The sequence below is a fragment of the Poecilia reticulata genome, chromosome 9, assembly GCF_904066995.2.
Source record: "Poecilia reticulata chromosome 9, P_reticulata-male-v2, whole genome shotgun sequence".
Lineage (NCBI taxonomy): Eukaryota > Metazoa > Chordata > Actinopteri > Cyprinodontiformes > Poeciliidae > Poecilia > Poecilia reticulata.
In genome coordinates this window covers 19,406,016-19,424,677 of record NC_088838.1, presented here as the reverse complement: position 1 = coordinate 19,424,677, position 18,662 = coordinate 19,406,016, and the positions used below count along the sequence as shown (strand labels likewise).

The 18,662-nt window shown below is 40.2% G+C and overlaps 1 protein-coding gene across 2 annotated transcripts in view; it reads left to right on the top strand.

Annotated features, from left to right (window-relative positions):
- The window catches only part of LOC103470240 (prune homolog 2 with BCH domain), a 38,176-nt gene extending 19,612 nt beyond the window's left edge, over positions 1 to 18,564 (top strand). For both annotated transcript variants that reach the window (XM_008418527.3, XM_008418528.2), the window contains 12 exons: positions 2,423 to 2,572; positions 2,810 to 3,138; positions 3,690 to 7,202; positions 9,119 to 9,562; positions 11,057 to 11,148; positions 11,984 to 12,205; positions 13,189 to 13,362; positions 13,814 to 13,913; positions 14,234 to 14,365; positions 14,720 to 14,806; positions 14,930 to 15,028; positions 17,036 to 18,564. In XM_008418527.3, coding sequence (XP_008416749.1) covers positions 2,423 to 2,572; positions 2,810 to 3,138; positions 3,690 to 7,202; positions 9,119 to 9,562; positions 11,057 to 11,148; positions 11,984 to 12,205; positions 13,189 to 13,362; positions 13,814 to 13,913; positions 14,234 to 14,365; positions 14,720 to 14,806; positions 14,930 to 15,028; positions 17,036 to 17,063 — 5,370 coding nt within the window. In that variant the 3' untranslated portion in view covers positions 17,064 to 18,564. The remainder of the gene's footprint in view (positions 1 to 2,422; positions 2,573 to 2,809; positions 3,139 to 3,689; positions 7,203 to 9,118; positions 9,563 to 11,056; positions 11,149 to 11,983; positions 12,206 to 13,188; positions 13,363 to 13,813; positions 13,914 to 14,233; positions 14,366 to 14,719; positions 14,807 to 14,929; positions 15,029 to 17,035) is intronic.
- Positions 18,565 to 18,662: the final 98 nt, after the last annotated feature.

Genomic DNA, 18,662 nt, shown 5'->3' with positions numbered 1-18,662 from the left:
GACTGAGATGCTGGCTGTTTCCTCTAAACGTCAGTATTATCTTAGTGCTGCTTTATCATTTTGCAGTGAGTCAGTAAATATCTTGATTTGCTTTTGTGTGGAAAAAAAATAAGCAGATTATGTTTTTAAGTATATTATAGTGCCAAAAATATCCACTTGTTTGCACACATTTGAACTTGTGTGAAATCCCATTCTTTATCCACAGGGTTTAGTGTGATGCTGGCCCACCATTTCAGTTTTAATGTATTTATTTATTTATTTGACAGGGACAAGGCACATTATTAATCAACATTTTTGTAAATGCACTAAAACTAGCCAAGTGTCTATTTTTCATCTGTTGTCCATTTTGTATCTGTAACACAATGTTAATGAGACTGTTTATGGAAATGTTGGTCCATTCTTTCTGAAGTACATTTGTGAGGTCAGACACTGATGTTGGACAGAAAGTCCTGAATCACAGTTTCCTCCAATTCCACACTCATCTCCACTACTCTAATCCAGTGGCGGCATGCTTCACAACACTGCATCTGACACTTTGCATTGCACTTGCTAATACTTAGCAGTGAGAAAATTTCATGGCTGGACTGTGTTCGCTATCCTGGTCCCATGCTGGAGTTCACCAAGCCTCTGATCTGAGCCCATGCTTTGTCTGAACCAGTTTGCCTGTGTAGGTGCTGAATTCCACACACCTGTGGCCATTGAAGGAATTGAAGCACCAGAAATTAACAATTTAAAGAGAAAAGCAAATACAGTTGTCAATATAATGTACAGTATCAGTAGCCGCAGCAGTTTCTGTTGACTATCAACTCAAACATACACACGTCAGTTGATAAATTGGGAGTAAACTTTGGGTTCAGCAGAAAAACTGCAATATCTCAGCAAAACTTGGCATAAGAAACACTCGTTTCTGTGCATGCATCTTAATATTCCTAGAGACGGTTAGCAAGTGGATTTTAAATCTAACATGTTGATAATTTATAAGAAAAGGCAATCTGTGTGTCTGGGGGTGGCAGAGGGAGAAGGAGGAGGGGCAGCAATATGAGTAGTAATTTACTCAGTTAAGAACCAAATGGCAGACAGACTGTCGCCCTGCGTGTTATCACAGAGCTTCGCACTCTGCTCGTTTTCTGACTCTGTTTCCCCGCTCCTGTGTGTAGTTCTGTGTGTAGACGCATGCAGTTGGCTGGTAGCATTGCAATCTGAACATTTCTTAGCAGAATGGGCTGTAAACGGTGGCGCCTTTATGGCTGTAATAGAGATTTTATGTGCACATGTTTGCTCATAAAGTCGGGTTACAGTAGATAACTGCAGGTGGATTAATCTGGGTAGCTGCGTGTGCTGGGAGTCACATGTGTCCTTACTTGTGTATACCCATGTGAGTGAATATGTGTGTTTTATTGAATCTCGGGAGGCTTCATTGCACTCATCAGGATATCGGCGTTGAGGAATGGCAGTGTCAGTGAAGTGACAGTTGTGTGTGTGTGTGCAACGATTGATGTTCTTAAATCTGACAGCAGCCATATTGTGGTGAGAGAAGGGAGGGATGGAGGCTGGAGTGGAGGGAGGAGGACTGCAGCCCCCTCATCCTCGCAGGTTAATATTGACACAGCCTGGGCAGACACAGTGCCTCAAGCAGTCATCAATCACCTTCAGTGGACTCATACAAACACATACACACACACTCGCTCTCACGTAATGAGAAGGACCACACACGTTTTGAAAGAAAATGACAGAAACGCTTGTTGTAATATCCTCGGACGGCTCGACTATGTCATATAACGCACGCTGTCGTGTGAAGAGCAGCATTAACTTACTATGAATATCTCTTTACGTGAAAGTTCAACTTAAATAAACACAACAACAATTTCCAAAACTTCCCTAAGCAAACAGTTGTACAGCAAATGTAGATAAATCAAGCAAATATGTTTTCAAAAGTATCACTTTGTACACTTTATGCATATCCCTGCGTGGCAAATTATGATTGCAGTAACACTGTTGTTAATCATTTCAGAGGGAGCGAGAAAAAACAAGTTCCCTTGACAAACAAAACAATTAATTAATGCAACTTTCTATCCATCAATCACAGAGGATGTCACTGAATTACCATAATCTGTGCATGGTGGCTGTTTTAAGAGCAAACAGATAATTTCCAAACAATAAATCACAAAGTATCTTTCTACCCCTCTGTGCACTTTGACAGCTCCGTCTCTCATTACTACAGATGAAGACACACTTGAAACTACTTTTACTAAATAAAATTAAATCGAATGTGCAATAAAAGTAACAAAGTCTAACAAAGTTAGCAACAGATGTAAGCAAAATGTTTGGAATCAAAAAACTGTATTTGTAAGATTATGATGAGTAGAAAGAAATGGTGTCATATTTTTAATATGTTTTATATTTTTCCCCCTCTCACATTCAGGACTGGCATAATTACGTGGATGACTTGAAATTATTCTGTCACCAGAATGGCTATGATGTTCTTGTGGCAGTCTTGTCCATCAGGGATACAGTTCATCATCCTCGCCAGCAGGTGGCTGTCTACTCAAACAACACAGATATCCTAAACCAGGTAAACTCCAACCTGTCTGTGCAAAAAAACATTTTTTTTAATTTAATCTATTGTGTTCATTAAAACCTACTGAGAAAATCAGCAAAAAGTTCTAGTTTGCTGTAAATCCAGAATATTACCAGTAAAAATGTCACATTGTGTATTTTTGGTGATGACCTTTGTTGTTGATGTAATTTTAATTTTAAAAAACACAAATAGAAAAAACAGGATGTCACCATTTATCGGCTCTGATTATAGATCTGCGCTGAGCTGGAGGAGACCTCCAGCTGGTCTTTTTCTGCTGAAACAGAAGAAAGGGAAAATCTCCAGGTCTACCACATTCCAATGAACACATCCAGCCCTTCTGATACTCTTCCTCTGCTGCTGGAAGACATCCAGAGCATCCTGAAGGACTTTGTGAGCCGGCGAAACTCTGTATTAGGCTGCCACCCCAGCAGCAGGACTTCCTCCACAGAGGGAGTAGCGGGCAGCGTGGAGTTTTCCCAGGGATCGTCTGGCATCAACGACATGGACGGATCTGACACAGAGAGGGCAGATGGCAATGGAGACGTGGCAGCAGAAGCAAGGTATTAAGTGCACTCGACCTCAAAATTGTACACACCCCTGTTAAAAGACATGGTCTGTACTGTAAAAAAGAATAGGCCGTTATAAATTACGTTCGAATTGATTCTGGCTGTGATGTGCCGCATTACTTGTACAGTTGAAATGAAAAACAATAAGGTCAAAATAAGTCTTATTTTGGCAAATGTGGCTCTTAGGATGGTAAAGGTTGCCAACTCCAGCCCTAGATAGAGTCCAGAACTATATCCAGTGGAAAAACTGCGTTTGTCTGGAGAAAACTGTGGTCAGAATAAGGTTGGAAAAGATGAAATCAAGATGTAGCATGCTGAAAAATATTTGTTTAGACTATAACTGGATTATTGCAAGTTTTCTTTTTCTTTTTCCATCCATTAAATTACAGAGTAAATGTCTTATTAAAGAGTGTAGAAGTTTTGAGATGATTCATCGTCCCAAAAACATTGGCATTTTAACAGGGATTTGTACTCTTTTCAGATCCACTATGCTTAATTATGATTTAATCAATACTGCCACGGTTTAACTTTATTTTTGCAAACAGGGTGATTACAGAGGGTGAAGAGGAGATGGGAGCTGTGGGAGTCGGTGTTGGTGGGGAGCTTTTGAGCCCTGACAGCGGTATGACCACCATCCGCAGCAGCCGCTCCTCCAAGGAGAGCTCTGTGTTCCTCAGTGACGACAGTCCAGCAGGAGAAGGTCCGGTTGGCGGACCAGGACTGCTCCTTCTAAGGAACCCTTCTCCTTTGGGGTTTTCATCTCTCTCCCCTCCTGTCCCACCTGAGAGGAGGAAGCACCGCTCCAGCAAAAACAAGAAAGACAATTTCAATTTATTTAGCTTTGACCCACTTCACAGCAGGGACCAGCCACTGCCAGCGGAAGGAGAACTGGTAGATTCTCTAGAAGGAGTTGATGAAGTGGAAAGAAGAGCTGGAAGCTCCAGCTTATCAGAGCTGGATGAGATGAGCTTGATTGATTTCTCTGCTCCAAACTCTATAGGAGGGCTAGAAAGTAGAAATTCCTCAATTGATCACCACGGTCAGATCTGCGGGAATGAGATGATGGACACAATGGTTCCTCCAACTCCCGTGAACAGCCTGGTAGGTAGCCGCCCACCCAGCAGCTGTGGTGTCAGATTTTTCCCAGAAGATGTTGTCGAGAGGATCAATGGCCTACAGCACAAAGACAGTGTGTCATCATCCCTATCAGAGACTTGGGATGACCTGAGCAGTGAAACACAAGGAGCAGCTTTCTCCAGTGACATTAGTGCATTAAATAAGGTCCGCAGCTCAGGCAGTCCTCAGAATGTTTTAAACGAAGTAAAAGACTCGATGGGCGATGCAACAGAAAGAGATATTGTAGACCAAATATCAAAGCCAGATGCTGCCTGTCAGAGGGCAAATACTCTTGAACCTCAGCTTAGTTTGATCACAGAGCAGGCTGAAACATGTGAAAACTGGAACCCAGGCTATGTACTTGGGGATCAGTGGGACCCTGCGACCTTGGCTGACCTTCAGTTAATGCCACCTGAAGATGGCATGTTTTTAAAACCCAAAGCTACTGCAGAAAAACATGTAACACCACCTCTATTGAAAAAGAAACTCACCCTAGACACTTTAACACCAGAAACTTCTAAAGAAGAGGATGAAGGTAAAAGAACAGGCCAACAAACGGAGCTCCTAGACTTTTGGACGTACTCAGCCCAAAAGGGATTTCTGAAATCCGACAGCGGAACAACCACCTCCTACCCTGAATCTCTGGATTTGTGGAATATGACGATCAGGGACGACAGTTTCTCACCTCTGACTACTCCAGACAATTTGTCTGAAAATGCAGGATCCTTTAGTGGGCTGAACGCTGTTACAGGGAAAGATGCATCACTGGAAAGTCCAGTGGGATATTCTGATGGTGGCATGGCGATGTGGAACACCACCATTCAGGAAGAAAGCTCCTCCACAACAACGACCCCCGAAGGACCTGAACATGAAAAAGATCTGGCGTGTGTCGGATCATTGGTAGCTAATTCTTCTCCTGAGACAGAGGAAAAAGGGGACCTTCGGTCACCTGAAGATGATAACTGGAGAGGTGTTGAGCACAATGTGAAAATAGTCATAGAAACAGCTGACAGTGGATCACAGGGGGAGGAAATGACCAACAATGACATGCAAAGTGTTCAGAGAGAGCTTTTAGAGACTGGAATTGGGAACTTGGGTTCTGCACAATCAGATGTTGAATCTTCACCTCACAGAAGCACTGACTTATGGGAATTACCTGTCCATGGCATGGTCACATCCACCTCTGAATACGACAACGTCGGAGCTGGGGGATGGAGCCGCGCATCCTCCCCTGACAACTTTCCCAGCCCTGTAGTGGACCTGATACATCTAGAGGAGCAATCCAGCCCTTTTATAGCAGTACCCAGACCTTTTCAGAATCAGAGAACTGGTCCTCTGGGAGAAACGCAGGCAGATCTAGACAGAGATCAGACAGAAAACCAAATGTTTGTATTTGACAAAGAGTTTGATCATCTTACAGGTAGCACAGAAGGTCCAGTTGAGAGTAAGTCCAAAAACACTAGCAGTGACGTCTTTGAGGATACTGATTGGATGGAACAATCCAGTGAGCATTCTCCATTTGTTTTAGTAGACCAATCTACTGTCACTCTGCTTGTTTCAGGAAGTCCCAGAGAAGATGCTAAGACCCAAGTCCAGACTCCCCAGTCACTATCTCTAAGCCGCCTGGATGGAGACGACCATCTATCACAGAGACACGATGGATCAGACTCCACCTCATCGTTAGATCTGGCCATCAAAATGGCCAACAATGTACAGGAGGGGTCTCCAGCTGAAAACCAAGAGCTGGGCCAAAAAGAAAACAAAATCGCAGAAGAAATATCTTTGAGCTGTTCTCCAATGGGCGAAAGAGAAACACAAAGTAGCCCTAGCAGTCTTCACTCAGGTCATCACAATAACCATGAGACTAGTTCTGATGGAGACTCATTCTCAACCTTAGAAATGGAGTACATTGTCATGCCTGGAGCAGTAAAGGAAACTAACAGGGAGTCTGCAAATGAGATTACACAGGAAGACAAGCAATCTAAAGTAAAACGGAGTCCCATGGAGACATTCAGCATGCTCTCCTATGCTGCCACTGCACTGAGATCTCACACCAAATCTGCATATGATGAACACCTGGAGAATGCTCAGCAAAGCAGTCAACAACAGACAAGAGGAGCTGAAAGCAAATCCGTGTCATCTGAATCAACCAATCCTTACCAATCCAGCCTTGATTATAACCCTGACCATCACATACTGCTAGGAAAGTCCACCTCTGACCAGTCAAAAAAGATCTCTGAAGCTTTCCACCAATCAAATTTTGGACAAACAGAAGAATTGAACTCTGAAAATGAGTCTGGGTTAGCTGCCAGGAGTGTGTCTCCTTCCCTAAGATATCCATCTGATCATTTCCTGAAGACAAGAGAGGAAGTCTATGTCCATTCACAAATCTCAATGGAGGATTCTGATGAAGGTGGGCAATCGCCACCAGCTCCTCCGCCAAGCGCTGCTTCTTTGGCTGACTTAAAACTCTGGGGAGGCCAGTTAGTCGGTCAGGACGCACCTCAAGCAACATCTGAAGCCCAGTCCCCGGCACTCACTAACAGTTCAGTCTCTCAAAACAGCTCCCTGGTAAATTCCCCGGTAAATGAGCTGTGTTTTTCCACTGATAAAGGACTTGGCTTACCATTTTCTGGAGATTTAATGGAAGAGGAGCATGAAGATGATGATACAGAGTCTACTGCCCTGCCAAAATGCAGCTCAGAGGAACCACATGAAAGAAAAGAAAGAGAAGGGTTTGAACCTCCTGACCTCTTGAGTTTTACTGAGGACCTTATTGAAGCTCCCATGTTTCAACAAACAGATTTAGAAGCTATTGAACAAAAGAATGATGGGTTTCTACTTAACAGAGAGGCCTACTATGATTCACAATTTATAAGGATGGAGGAGCAACAGATTGAAGATCATGAAGCTTCTGGAGACATCGATTCAACTGTTTTAAGGTAAGCTGCCCCACAAATTAAATAGTGATGTAATAAATGGGTTTTATTTCTTCAAATTCAGGGAAGGTGCCTCAGTATATTCTTAACCCCCCTTTTTTTATTGTTTTTTTACAGATTTCATATATAGTCCATCTTATTCTTCCTGTTTTCTGCTGGGTTTTGTCTTGACTTGAGCCTTTCAGAAAAAATTAATAAATAAATTGGCATCACTGAGAACCCTGTCCTAATTGAGCTGGACAGTTCTCCCCAGGATATTGGTTCAGCGAAGAGTGTGTGTGCGTGTGTGTGTACACATGTGGGGTGGATGAGTGAAAAATGAGTGCTATATCAGTGGTGTAATGGGAATCTATGTCTGTATCGGTGTGAGGAGATAAAGAGCTGTACATATGTAGCTGAGTGCATAGGATGTGTGTTTAGCATCGAGGTTTTATCTGCAGCTCTGCGTTTTGTTTTTTATAAATCAGTTTACGCCTCATTAAATATGCATTACCTGCCTCATTACAGCTGGAGCCCCTCCACTGCTTATGGAAATGGCTTCCCTTGCTTTCTAACAAGGTGCTGGCATACATGTGTATTAGCAAGGGAAAGTATGCATATGTAAAATCAGGTGCAGCAGAGAATACCTTGTCCATGTGGCTTTAATTTTGCATTAGTAATGCATTTCTGCAGTACTTTGTTAAGCTCAAAAGCAGAGGTTTTTAAAACATAATTGCGTATATTTTGTTTGCATCTGAATAGTATGTGGGAATGTTAGGATCACTTGCACTTATTTTAAAATTAAAGATGAAAAAAGTGGAAAAGAAATAGATTGATAGTAAAGTCAAAATGACACTGGCATAACACCTACGACAGCCAGGCCTTGTTTATATAAGCTCGTAACTTTATACTTTAGAATGAGATTGAATAACACGAAACTATTTTTCTGCTAACATATGGACAAATATGGGTTAGAAAGAACACAGGAGTTTCAGAATCCCACCTTTTCTTCTAGATTTCGTTTCCACTTGATACTCAATATTTTGTCTTGACAGAAAAGAATTGAACTTTTTTTCTCAAAATTATCCTTGAATTTAGTTCTTGACCTTATGTAATGGAAAATAAAAATAGTAACCTTTTTTTTTCTCCAACCCTAATTCTGTTTTGCAAAAGTTTATCTACATTGCCAAAATAATATGTGCAATTATCCTTGAAAGTGTAACATATTAATACATCAATATGAGTACATCAAAAACTGAGATATTCCTAAGGATTTAATGTCAAAATAGAAGGAAAGGCTCACAGGCAACAGAATTGAGACGCTAAAAGGAGACCCAGAGAAGAGAAATAAGAAAAGTTTAATACATGCGTCTCTTTCCCTCAGTGATGTCTCTGAGGGCAATTGCTTTGTTTTTTTCCAGTGCAGTACTGCCATCAACAGATCATTCTAATAACTGCAGAAATTCCACGCATCTGTCTTAGCATTTATGAAGAACAAGAGAATAAGTTGCAAAAATATAAAAACAGACCCCGACTATCGATCCTTGACACAAAAATACATAAATCTATTGGATTTTCCAGCAGATAATTTGACTTCTCGGAGTATTAAACATACAAAACTGATTAGATAAATCCTTTTCTTTTCTTTCTGGATTCATGGCAGTGAATCAGCATAATGCAAAAGTGGTTATTTTATGTTTAGAAATATTTCTATTTGTTAAACGGGTGCATCCAAAGTGTCTTTAAACTAGGTGACATTGTTTTTTTTTTAGCTTTTAACCACACTTTGTTGCTTTCAAATTGGGCAATATTATTGTTTTATATAATTTAGATATAAAGTCTGAAGTATTGCCTAAAAATAAAGTGAGGTATTGTTGAATGAGTGTCATTGTGTCCCATATGTATTTGCACTGATACCAGATCCCTTATCCCCGTAACAGAAGACACCAAGACAGAACGTGTCAGCCGCCATCTCAGCCAATTAATGAAAATGCTGCATCTGATCCGAACACAAGTCTTGTTCAAAACAAGTATGGGTACAACTACCACCACATCGACCAAAGAACTGAAAACCAGCATGCTCACCCACCCTGCGCGATCACAAAGCCTGAAAGGCCACAGAGCACCTCAGATGTTTACGCCGAGTTCACAACCGATGCACAGGCCGAGTATTTCAGAGCCGAGCAGATCGAGAACCAAACTGGAGCCAGCGCCCATCACGGCCTGGATTTTAGATGTCAGTACATCACTGACGACACATACGTGGAAGAACCCACGAGCAGCTCCGAACTCCAGTACTCTCAGTACGAAGCTGGAGGAAACCCTGGGACGGAAGATCGTGCTCGATATGTGTCACAAGGATATGTTCACTTTCGTCTGTCAAGGTGAGTTGCTCCAGAAAATGAGTTCAATTTCTGGATTTTGATTCCATCCTTTCACTTACCAAATACAATTATGTTGAAAGTGAAATAAAAAAAAAATACAAATTGTTGCATTTCAATTAACAAAAAAAACTTTTCTTGTGATTGACCAAAGTTTTGTGTATCACTCCTATCATTATTATACCTCCAGCATAATGACTTTCTGTTGCAGTTGGACCACTGTTTCTTTAATCATTTGCACTGTCGGTCTTTGCAGATTGTGTGCAACACACCCACTTGTTGCACATTCGATTTTTTTTTACTTGCACAGTTTACCGCTTCTTGTTTGGAATCTTTGCAGATAGGGCCCCATAACCGAAACATTTACTCATGCCCTCAATATTTTTCTTTTTCAAGTTTTTATGTAATTTTTCCAAAAACATTTCATAAAAATTACTGTAGCAGTCTGAAAATGATTGACTTTACATTCAATATTCACACCTTGGGGTTTTATCTGAGCTCGTGTTTCAGGGCAAGTTTCCATCTTATCAGGTTTGCTGCATTTGCAAAGGCGTTTGCTTGTTTACCCTCCCACACATTTGAACTTGAGTGACATCCAATTTTAAATCCATGGAGTTTTACATGATGTCGGCACAGTCTTTTCAACTACACTAGCTTCTGAAAATGCTTTTGACGGGATCTAAAAATCACAAAAATAGTAGAAAAAGACAATGAATCTACTGTGCTATGCCTTCCTAAGATACATTTTTTTTCTACTGAGACACTAAAGTAAAGCCTGTTTTTAGATAAGTATTCGTATAGGGGTGTCCTGGTCACACTGTTCCCATTAGTAGTTCCAGTATTGTTGTGCTCATTTTGTCCCACACTGGAATAATGTCCCACCCCCTCTTTTGGATGCATGGCCCTCCCCTGTTTATCACTGCTTGTGTGTGTGTCTATTTGCATACATGCACAATAGGGCTTTCCCCTAATTAACTAGTCATGTGACCTACTGTGGAAAGTCTGGTTCGGAGGACACTGTGATGGCAAAAAGGTAACAATCTAAATTTCTGTAAAAGAAAAAAAAAATCTTGTGCATGTGTCTTCATGTGTGTCTCTGTGTGTCCGAGCGTCTCTGTAGTGCTTTTCTCCATTGTTAGCGGTCTGTATGCTAATCAGAATCTATTAGAGGGGCTATAGTTGGAGGGAGGTGGTAACACTGCACAGTATTGTGTCCTCGGCCCACACGTGCAGCCTGGGAATGAAGCAGCGGGTCAGTTTCTCTCCATCTGCTTTGTCACGACTTTAATCCTTCATGTCTTGAGTCAAACGAATGGATTTTAGATTCCGTTTTATTCAGTGTCATGGGGACAGCTCTGCTCTTTTGCTTTGGAGATAGATGATTGTCTTTGCCTTGTTTGGCCCTGTACTGTGTGTAGTTGTGCCTCTGGTGGCGTTGGTCATAGCAATGATAGTTTATGTCATGGCTCACTATTGTATTTCTTTGCCTCTGAGCAGAAACTCCCATCAGGGAGAAGGTGAAGCAGCAGCGACGATGATGAAGATGGACTCCAGTGAAGAAGCAGCTGAGAAGCTGGAAGACAGAGAAGGTAAATAAACAGAAAACGGAAAAACAAAACTTGTATTGTTTTCACTTCTCAAAATCTTCTGCGTGTGTTTTAGTCGTTAAAGGAGGTTTATGGTACAAAAAAAGGCAAAAATAAAAGCCCTCAAAAAGGAATCAGTCCTGATGTATGTTGCTTTTTTTGGGAGGAATGGTCAACTCTTTTTTTTTTATCTCTTTACATGGACACGCACCTCTGGGATGTAAAATGAAAAAATGCAACTTTTGAAAATGACAAAAAAACGAAAAAGGCTGAAATAAAGAAAATAAATTTTAGGGCAGACAGGAAGTAAAGAAATAAAGAAAATGTTTTTCACTCTGACTGAAAATGTTGGTATTATGTAAATCTGGATCCCGTTCCCCGTTTGTCCCCATAAACAAGTTTGTACTCACAACTCGGGTTTTCTTTTCACCTACTTACTTGTAATTAAGCATGGACATACATAATCGAAATAAAAGATTATGTATGTCTCAGTTAATTTATGCATATAAATTTTTTACTACACCATGTTTCATTTTTGGGGCTTCTGATCTTTTTTTTAAGCTCTTTTTCGAAGGGACATTTTGGCAAATTTGTCCTGGAAAATTATTTGTTTAGCACATTTCAGCAACAGCGTAGTTCAAACACGTTTCATTATTATATCAATAATACTAACAAACAAACAAAAAAAGAAAGAAACATTGCATTCAGAATACAGAGAAGTAATGAAAAGTTTTAATCCAGATGAGAATTAATCTATTCTCCAGAGTTCATCCAACAGTTTACACTTACGACTGGGTGTCATACTGGCATCTCTGTCTCTTCTGAAATCGTTGTACAGATCCCTCCTCTTCAGCAGACACTTCAGCTGGATCAAACCAAAGGAGGAAGCTGTCGGCTCCACCAATGAACCTGTCACTGGAACGCAGTGAGGGGTCGCTTCTTTCAGAAGATGCTCTGGACACGGACAATGATGCCTTGGACACTGGGGACGATCTGGATGCCAGCATAGATGGGATAGACACACCTGATGAGGCAGACTCACTTGAAATGAATGTCCAGGGTGAGATACAAGCCCAAAGACTCAATGCAAATATGGCACATGAGCATGAGGGTCTCACAAAAGTATTCGTACCCCTCTAAATAAATCACATTGATCACAAAGCAACTCAAAATACTAAATTTATTTAATTGGGATTTTATGTGATAGACCAACACGAAGTTATTGAGATTTGTAAGGTGCAACCAAAACTATATATGATTTTAAGATACTTGACATTATTAGCTTCTCTTGAAGTTGCAGCTGAGAGCTTTTTGTGGAATGTGTCTCCTACCTTATCACACCTGGACACTGAGATATTTGTAAGAAAATAGCTGTAAGTTGTTTATGGTATCTGTGAACATCAGTTGTGAAGTTTTGCTGCAGAATCTCAATTTAAGTTTGATCTGAACATGGATTTACTCATCCTAACACGGGAATTTGCTTTGATCTCAACTCAGTTGTTCTGGCTGTACGTTTAGGACTGAAAGGTGGAAATCTTTCACAGCCTCTCATAGGTTTTCTTCCAGGATCGCTCTATGTTTAGCTCCATCTGCCTATAAACGTTGTCCAGTTTCCCCGTCCTTGCAAAAGTAAATAAAAAGAAAAAAAAAAAAGAAAGAAAGGAGTCCCACATCATGATGTTGCCACCACCACATGCCAAATGGAAAAGTGAGTCCTTGGTAATGTGCAGTGTTTCTATTTTTTTTATATAGAAAGTTCAGTTTTGGTCTCATCCCCTACTAAAAATTTGACTTCTGGTGATTCTCTATCAGTAGTTCCTTCTGATACTCTTTGATAAAGGCCGTATATCTGTGGAGTGCTGTGACTTTTAGATTCCAGACATGTCGTGGCTGGTCTTTAGTTGTGTCACAGTCTTTTCATTTTCAGATGAAGGATTGGACAGTTTTCCGTGAGCTTGGAGTATCGATTTACAGCCATATCCTTTTTTAAAGTATCTCCCTTATTTGATATTTCTCTCGTATCGTTAATGTCACCGACGACAGAGTCAGAAGAGGCTGGTTTGGGTGCCGGAGCAGCATCGGGTGACGTCGCAGTTGAGCGTCGAGGAGAGGAAAAGGGAGACGACCGGCTGTGGAGGAGTGTGGTGATTGGAGAGCAGGAGCATCGCATTGATATGAAATGCATTCAGGCATACAAGAAAGTCATTTCCCATGGAGGTATGGAGACACAAATGGTTGGCTTCAGAAGACGTGTCTCTTCTGTTCATTTTATTGTCTCACAATTTTCCAAAACAGGTTCAGCAAAGCTTCACCCTTTGTTTCGTAGATTCATGTCATCATGTGGGAAAATGCTGAACTTTTTCTGGTTTAAATTAATGTCAGCATTCACATCCTTTGTCACTTAACTCTTTCTGTCATTTTATCCATTTAGGTTGATTGGTGATGCTAAAGAGAAGCTTCTTATTGGCTTCTCAGAGCTTTCTCTGTGTTTCCGGTTCCTCTCTGCCTATGAAGTATGACTGCAGCATTATTCGTGTCAAATTAAAAAAATGTCTCCTCACTGAATGTCCCTTTTGTTTCAGAGCTAATAAATATGGAAATGGGAGAAGGTGTTTCAATAACTTTCCGCAAACCGAGAACTGGTGTGGTGACTTTTCTTGTTTTGCAGGTTACTATGCCGAAAAGAACGCCATCATCGTGTTTGCAGCTTGCTTCCTGCCGGACAGTGACTGTGAAAATTATAACTATGTCATGGAAAACCTTTTTCTGTAAGTTAAACTTTCCAATCTCCCTGATTTCATGTAAACGTTCAGAGCAGACATGATGCCCATATCTAATATCAAAACCATGGACATTAATTCACTGAATTAGCTTCATAACATCTGGGATTTGAAATTATACTAATATATATATGGTATTATCTTGACCTGGCCCTAGAAAGTGATGCTGAAATGAGGAAGCATTTTCTCATTCATTTAAAACTAACAATGTTAGACCCAGAATGCCATGATATTACGTACCATTATTATTTTCTTATCGTTATGAAGGTAACGTGATAAATCCAGGTCCGATGTCCTCCTTCTTGCAGCTATGTAATCAGTACATTAGAGCTGATGGTGGCAGAGGATTACATGATTGTGTACCTGAACGGAGCCACTCCTCGAAGGAGAATGCCGGGTTTCACCTGGATGAAAAGGTGCTACCAGATGATAGACCGAAGGTAATCATCACACGAGTGCTTGCTTTCTCATTTCTACTTGATGTGATTACATATTGGACATTTTAAGATCCAAGCCTAACTTGGGTCTTAAGATGGTTTCAGATCATTTTCAGGTAATTGACAACTAAATGATCTGCGGTTACTTTTTGCTGAAAAGTTTTCTCACAAGCTTACACTGTAAATTAAAAATTAAAAAAACTTTTTTGTTTTCTCTAATTGAGATCAAAATATCAGAAATTGATGGTGTTGTCACGGTCCACAAAAAAACTTCTAAATGTCTTCAGAGAACATGGACATAGCCGTTTGTCTCAATATAAGTCATGATGTTTAGTTTTCTCTCTCTTTTTGCTGCAGACTGAAGAAAAACCTAAAGATGTTCATCATTGTCCATCCTTCCTGGTTTATTCGGACTCTGCTGGGACTCACCAGGCCCTTCATTAGGTCTCGCCGTTACTCACAATTTGCTTGCACACAATATGGACATAAAATGCAACGACGAATATCATCATACAGCGCTGGGTATCGACTTGCACTGAAGTCTTTTTGATTCCTGTTTTTGTGCAGCTCAAAGTTCAGCAGTAAGATCAAGTATGTTCACAGCCTGCAGGAGCTCGGAGAAATAATCCCAATGGAGTATGTCCACATTCCTCCCAGCATCATGAAGTGAGTCTTTGTCAGCACTACGTAGAACTATCCTGAGAGAATAATTAACCATGTATGGCCATGACTGCATGTTGACTCTGTGTATGTGGAACAGCTTGTTTGAATATTTTGAAAGGGAAATTGCCTCGCGCTCCAATCTTGCAGATCTTAACTGCGAGCCTAAACCTGACTGATAAGACATCACTGCAGGACGTTTGCTTGTAACCGTTTTACAAAACAGTGTTTGCCTTAATGCATTGCGAAAGGTTTCCATGATAATAGCCTGCTCGTTTGAATCTGCTGGTGATTTGAAAATCAAAACCAGCAGATTCAGACTAACATTTGACTTTGCTGCATCTGTCCCAAAATCAGCTGCTTTTTTACATTTTAATATTTCTCTTAGTTCAGGAACTGACTTTCAGTGTGAATTATCAATTTTCAACACACATGTCACATTTAAACGAACAGCACGTTGCATCTGTTAGATTGTGATAATAGTAACATTCAGTAGCGCACACAAAGCAAGTCTGGCTCCAGGTTCTGTGGAACTTCACTCTATCTTTACAAGACCAGTGTCCAAACAGGAACAAGCTGACTGTACGGAGTTGATGTTAATACGTTCCTACATGGTAGAGATTATAAGTTGAGTAACTTATTAATTCTGGTGTTTATTGTTCACAAATAAAATAACCAAGATGGCTCTTGAAAGATTAGAACAAGACATCGCTTGTTTGACAACAATAAGAAATGCATGATGTGAATGTGTGCTGATATTTTTATTCATCTCTTGCTAACGTTAACCATTGCTCTCTACGTCTTTCCGACCCAGTGTAGAAGCAATTGCAGATCACATACATTTTTGGCTATGCTTTGCTTATTAATTATGATCATCAGTAAACAGGGCAAATAATAATTTTATGTTAAGTAGTTCTCACGCAGTAGACCGACTTCCTCCTCAGAACATGCTACACTGTAAAAGTGCCACTGCAGTTTGAAACAACCTATTTTAGTGAAGGTGTTGCTGCAGTGTCTAATAAAAAAAAAAACCAATAAATCCTTTGAAAAAATTTTTTATTAGCTTGTACTTTGAACACCAGTCAGTCAGTGTATCAATTAATAATTTAATAGTTTTTAGATCTGGAACTAAAAAATGGCTAACTGGAAGGTTGGGAACACAGCAGACAGGTCAAGTAGAAAGTTGTGGAAAACAGAGTTGGGTTAAAAAAAACAATAAAAAACTAACAGTGTTTGTCCCACTGAGAAACTATTTTGCATTTCAAACAAATCTTCTCTTTTGAAAAATATGTAATATGAGAATGGTACTTAAGTCCTCCAGGTCATGTAAGTCGCTCTTTTCAAGTAAATATCTAAGACATATGTATGTAAGTGGCCAATCTGTACAGCTCAACAGGATCATTCAACAACAAACTAAACATCACTGAAACGTGATCAGGATCAGCTAACCAGACACCTGCAGAACAAATGCAAATTTAGCAGGGAGCATAAGCTTGTTGGTGAAGGGAAATTACTCAAAAATGCTTCATGTTCTAACCGTCATTTATGAGGAAAGCAAATATGCTTGAACTGTGTAAAACAAACAAACAAAAAAAAACTGAGCTTCTGTTTTTCCAAACAGATGGAAGAACATAAAAGCTGATTTAAATCAAAGTCACGGGTTTATTGTAAAGGTCAGACATATGTGAGCCTCAGAGACTGTGGACTTTATCATTTTATGAGTTGACTAAAAGCATTTTCTTCCACATCCTACTTGGTGTTTATTTTGTCTCAAATTCATAGCCAAAGAAAAGGTTTCCCCTGCAGTCTTCATCATTTTATGACTTTATCATATCAAGTCATTATATGATAAAGTCACAAAGTGACTTCATCATTTTATGAGTTGACTAAAAGCATTTGATTCCACATCCTACTTGGTGTTTATTTTGACTCAAATTCAAAATAAACACCAAAGAAAAAGTTTCCCCTTCAGTAAATGTTCTCCTCTTCCTGCTTGTCTTCCGCCTCCTGCAGAGTGGACAAAGGGAAATCAGCTGTTTGAGAAGACACCTGGATGCTGCCTCGTTTCTTCCTGTGTTTTGCTGTACTGTCTGCCACAGCATGTCCGAGTATGAAAGCTTGCAGCATGATTAGTGCGGCACGTAGTTGTTGCCTTGCAACTACTGGCGAATCTGAGGGGATGGTGCCATAAAGCCAACGTGGCGTGATCACGTCGTCTTTGTGGAGAGTTTCTGATTAAAGGGTACATAGATGGCGGAGACTGTCACTGTGCTGGAAGGGAGGAAAGCTTTGTCCCATTTTCACATCACTCAACTAAGTTCACCATCTCTTCCTCTGTGTTTATTTAAATATAATTATTAACACATTTACGGCTATTCTTCACTGTATATTAAAAGGTATTTATACTAGTGTGTATTTCCTGAAGTCACAGTTGCGATTTGAACTGGACGTTGGCAGAAAGCCTCTGCTCTCCCTCTGCCATCAGGGTACTGTGCTGTGTTAGATCTCTAAGAAGTCTCTGTTTAACTATTAAACATAGACTGTCTGTTTTATCTGTTTAGACTATAGTCTCAGACGATAAGCTTTTGAAAATACAATAAATTGGCCTTAAATATTAGGACTATTTTATGAGCAGCGTGGCCTGCACATGCATGATGCTGAAAGGCGAAGGTGGTTGACCCCATACAAGAGGAGTACGTTTAGTTGAGTAAGAAGTTGTGATTTTTTTTTTTTTTCTGTGTGCCGACACGTAAGTCAACACTCGATTTGTTTATTAATAAAACGAGCTGTTCTTTCCTCCAGCTCCACTGTGTCACTGTGAAAACATCCATACGGTCAGCAGAATTTAATCTGTCGTGAAATCAAAAGGTTATCAGAGAAAAAAAATTGGAGTGGAGTTTTCCCATGTTCCAAGTGTGTCCCATGTTTTCTATCAGCTGTTTGTAACAATCACTTATTAATGGTGAAAGCAGAGGGAACAGGGCTTTACGACTGGCTTCATTATGATGATCGTGAGGTGCGATCGAAGTTCAACCTTTGTGTAAGATGAACCACTGGATGACAAACTTAAAGTACTTTATGTTCCTTCGTGCAAAGATAATAGCCACGGTGGAGACTCGGTTTAATGTATGCTTTTACTCATAAATGTTAATGTGTAACTGGCATATGTGGTGGGAAAATAATTATTCGTTGACATCTGCTGATCATGTCATATTAAATGCTTGTGAATTCTCACCAAAAGAACCGGTTTGGGCTACACAAAGGTTGGAAGTTGTTTCCCTACAGCTGCACGGGAAGCAGACAGTTTCCCGTGTTTTGGATCCCTCGTCATGGTATAAAACTCATGTGTTGACTCTGCCTGACAGAGCTTTTCATTTTTAACATCTTCGTTATTGATTGTCTTACAAGCTTTCTGTACAATACAACACACAAATAAACCTGACAGTGATTGGAAATTATTATTTTTTTCCCACAGCACATAATATTTATTTGTTGTAGAGATCAGAAAATTGTGCACTTCATTAAATATGTTTTCCTCCCGACCAGTAGCTTGTTGTGTTTTATTTGTTTCCGATACTTTCCAGAAGTATTTATATTAACACACAGTGACAAAAAGCCAGATGTTTCTATTTTGTCATTG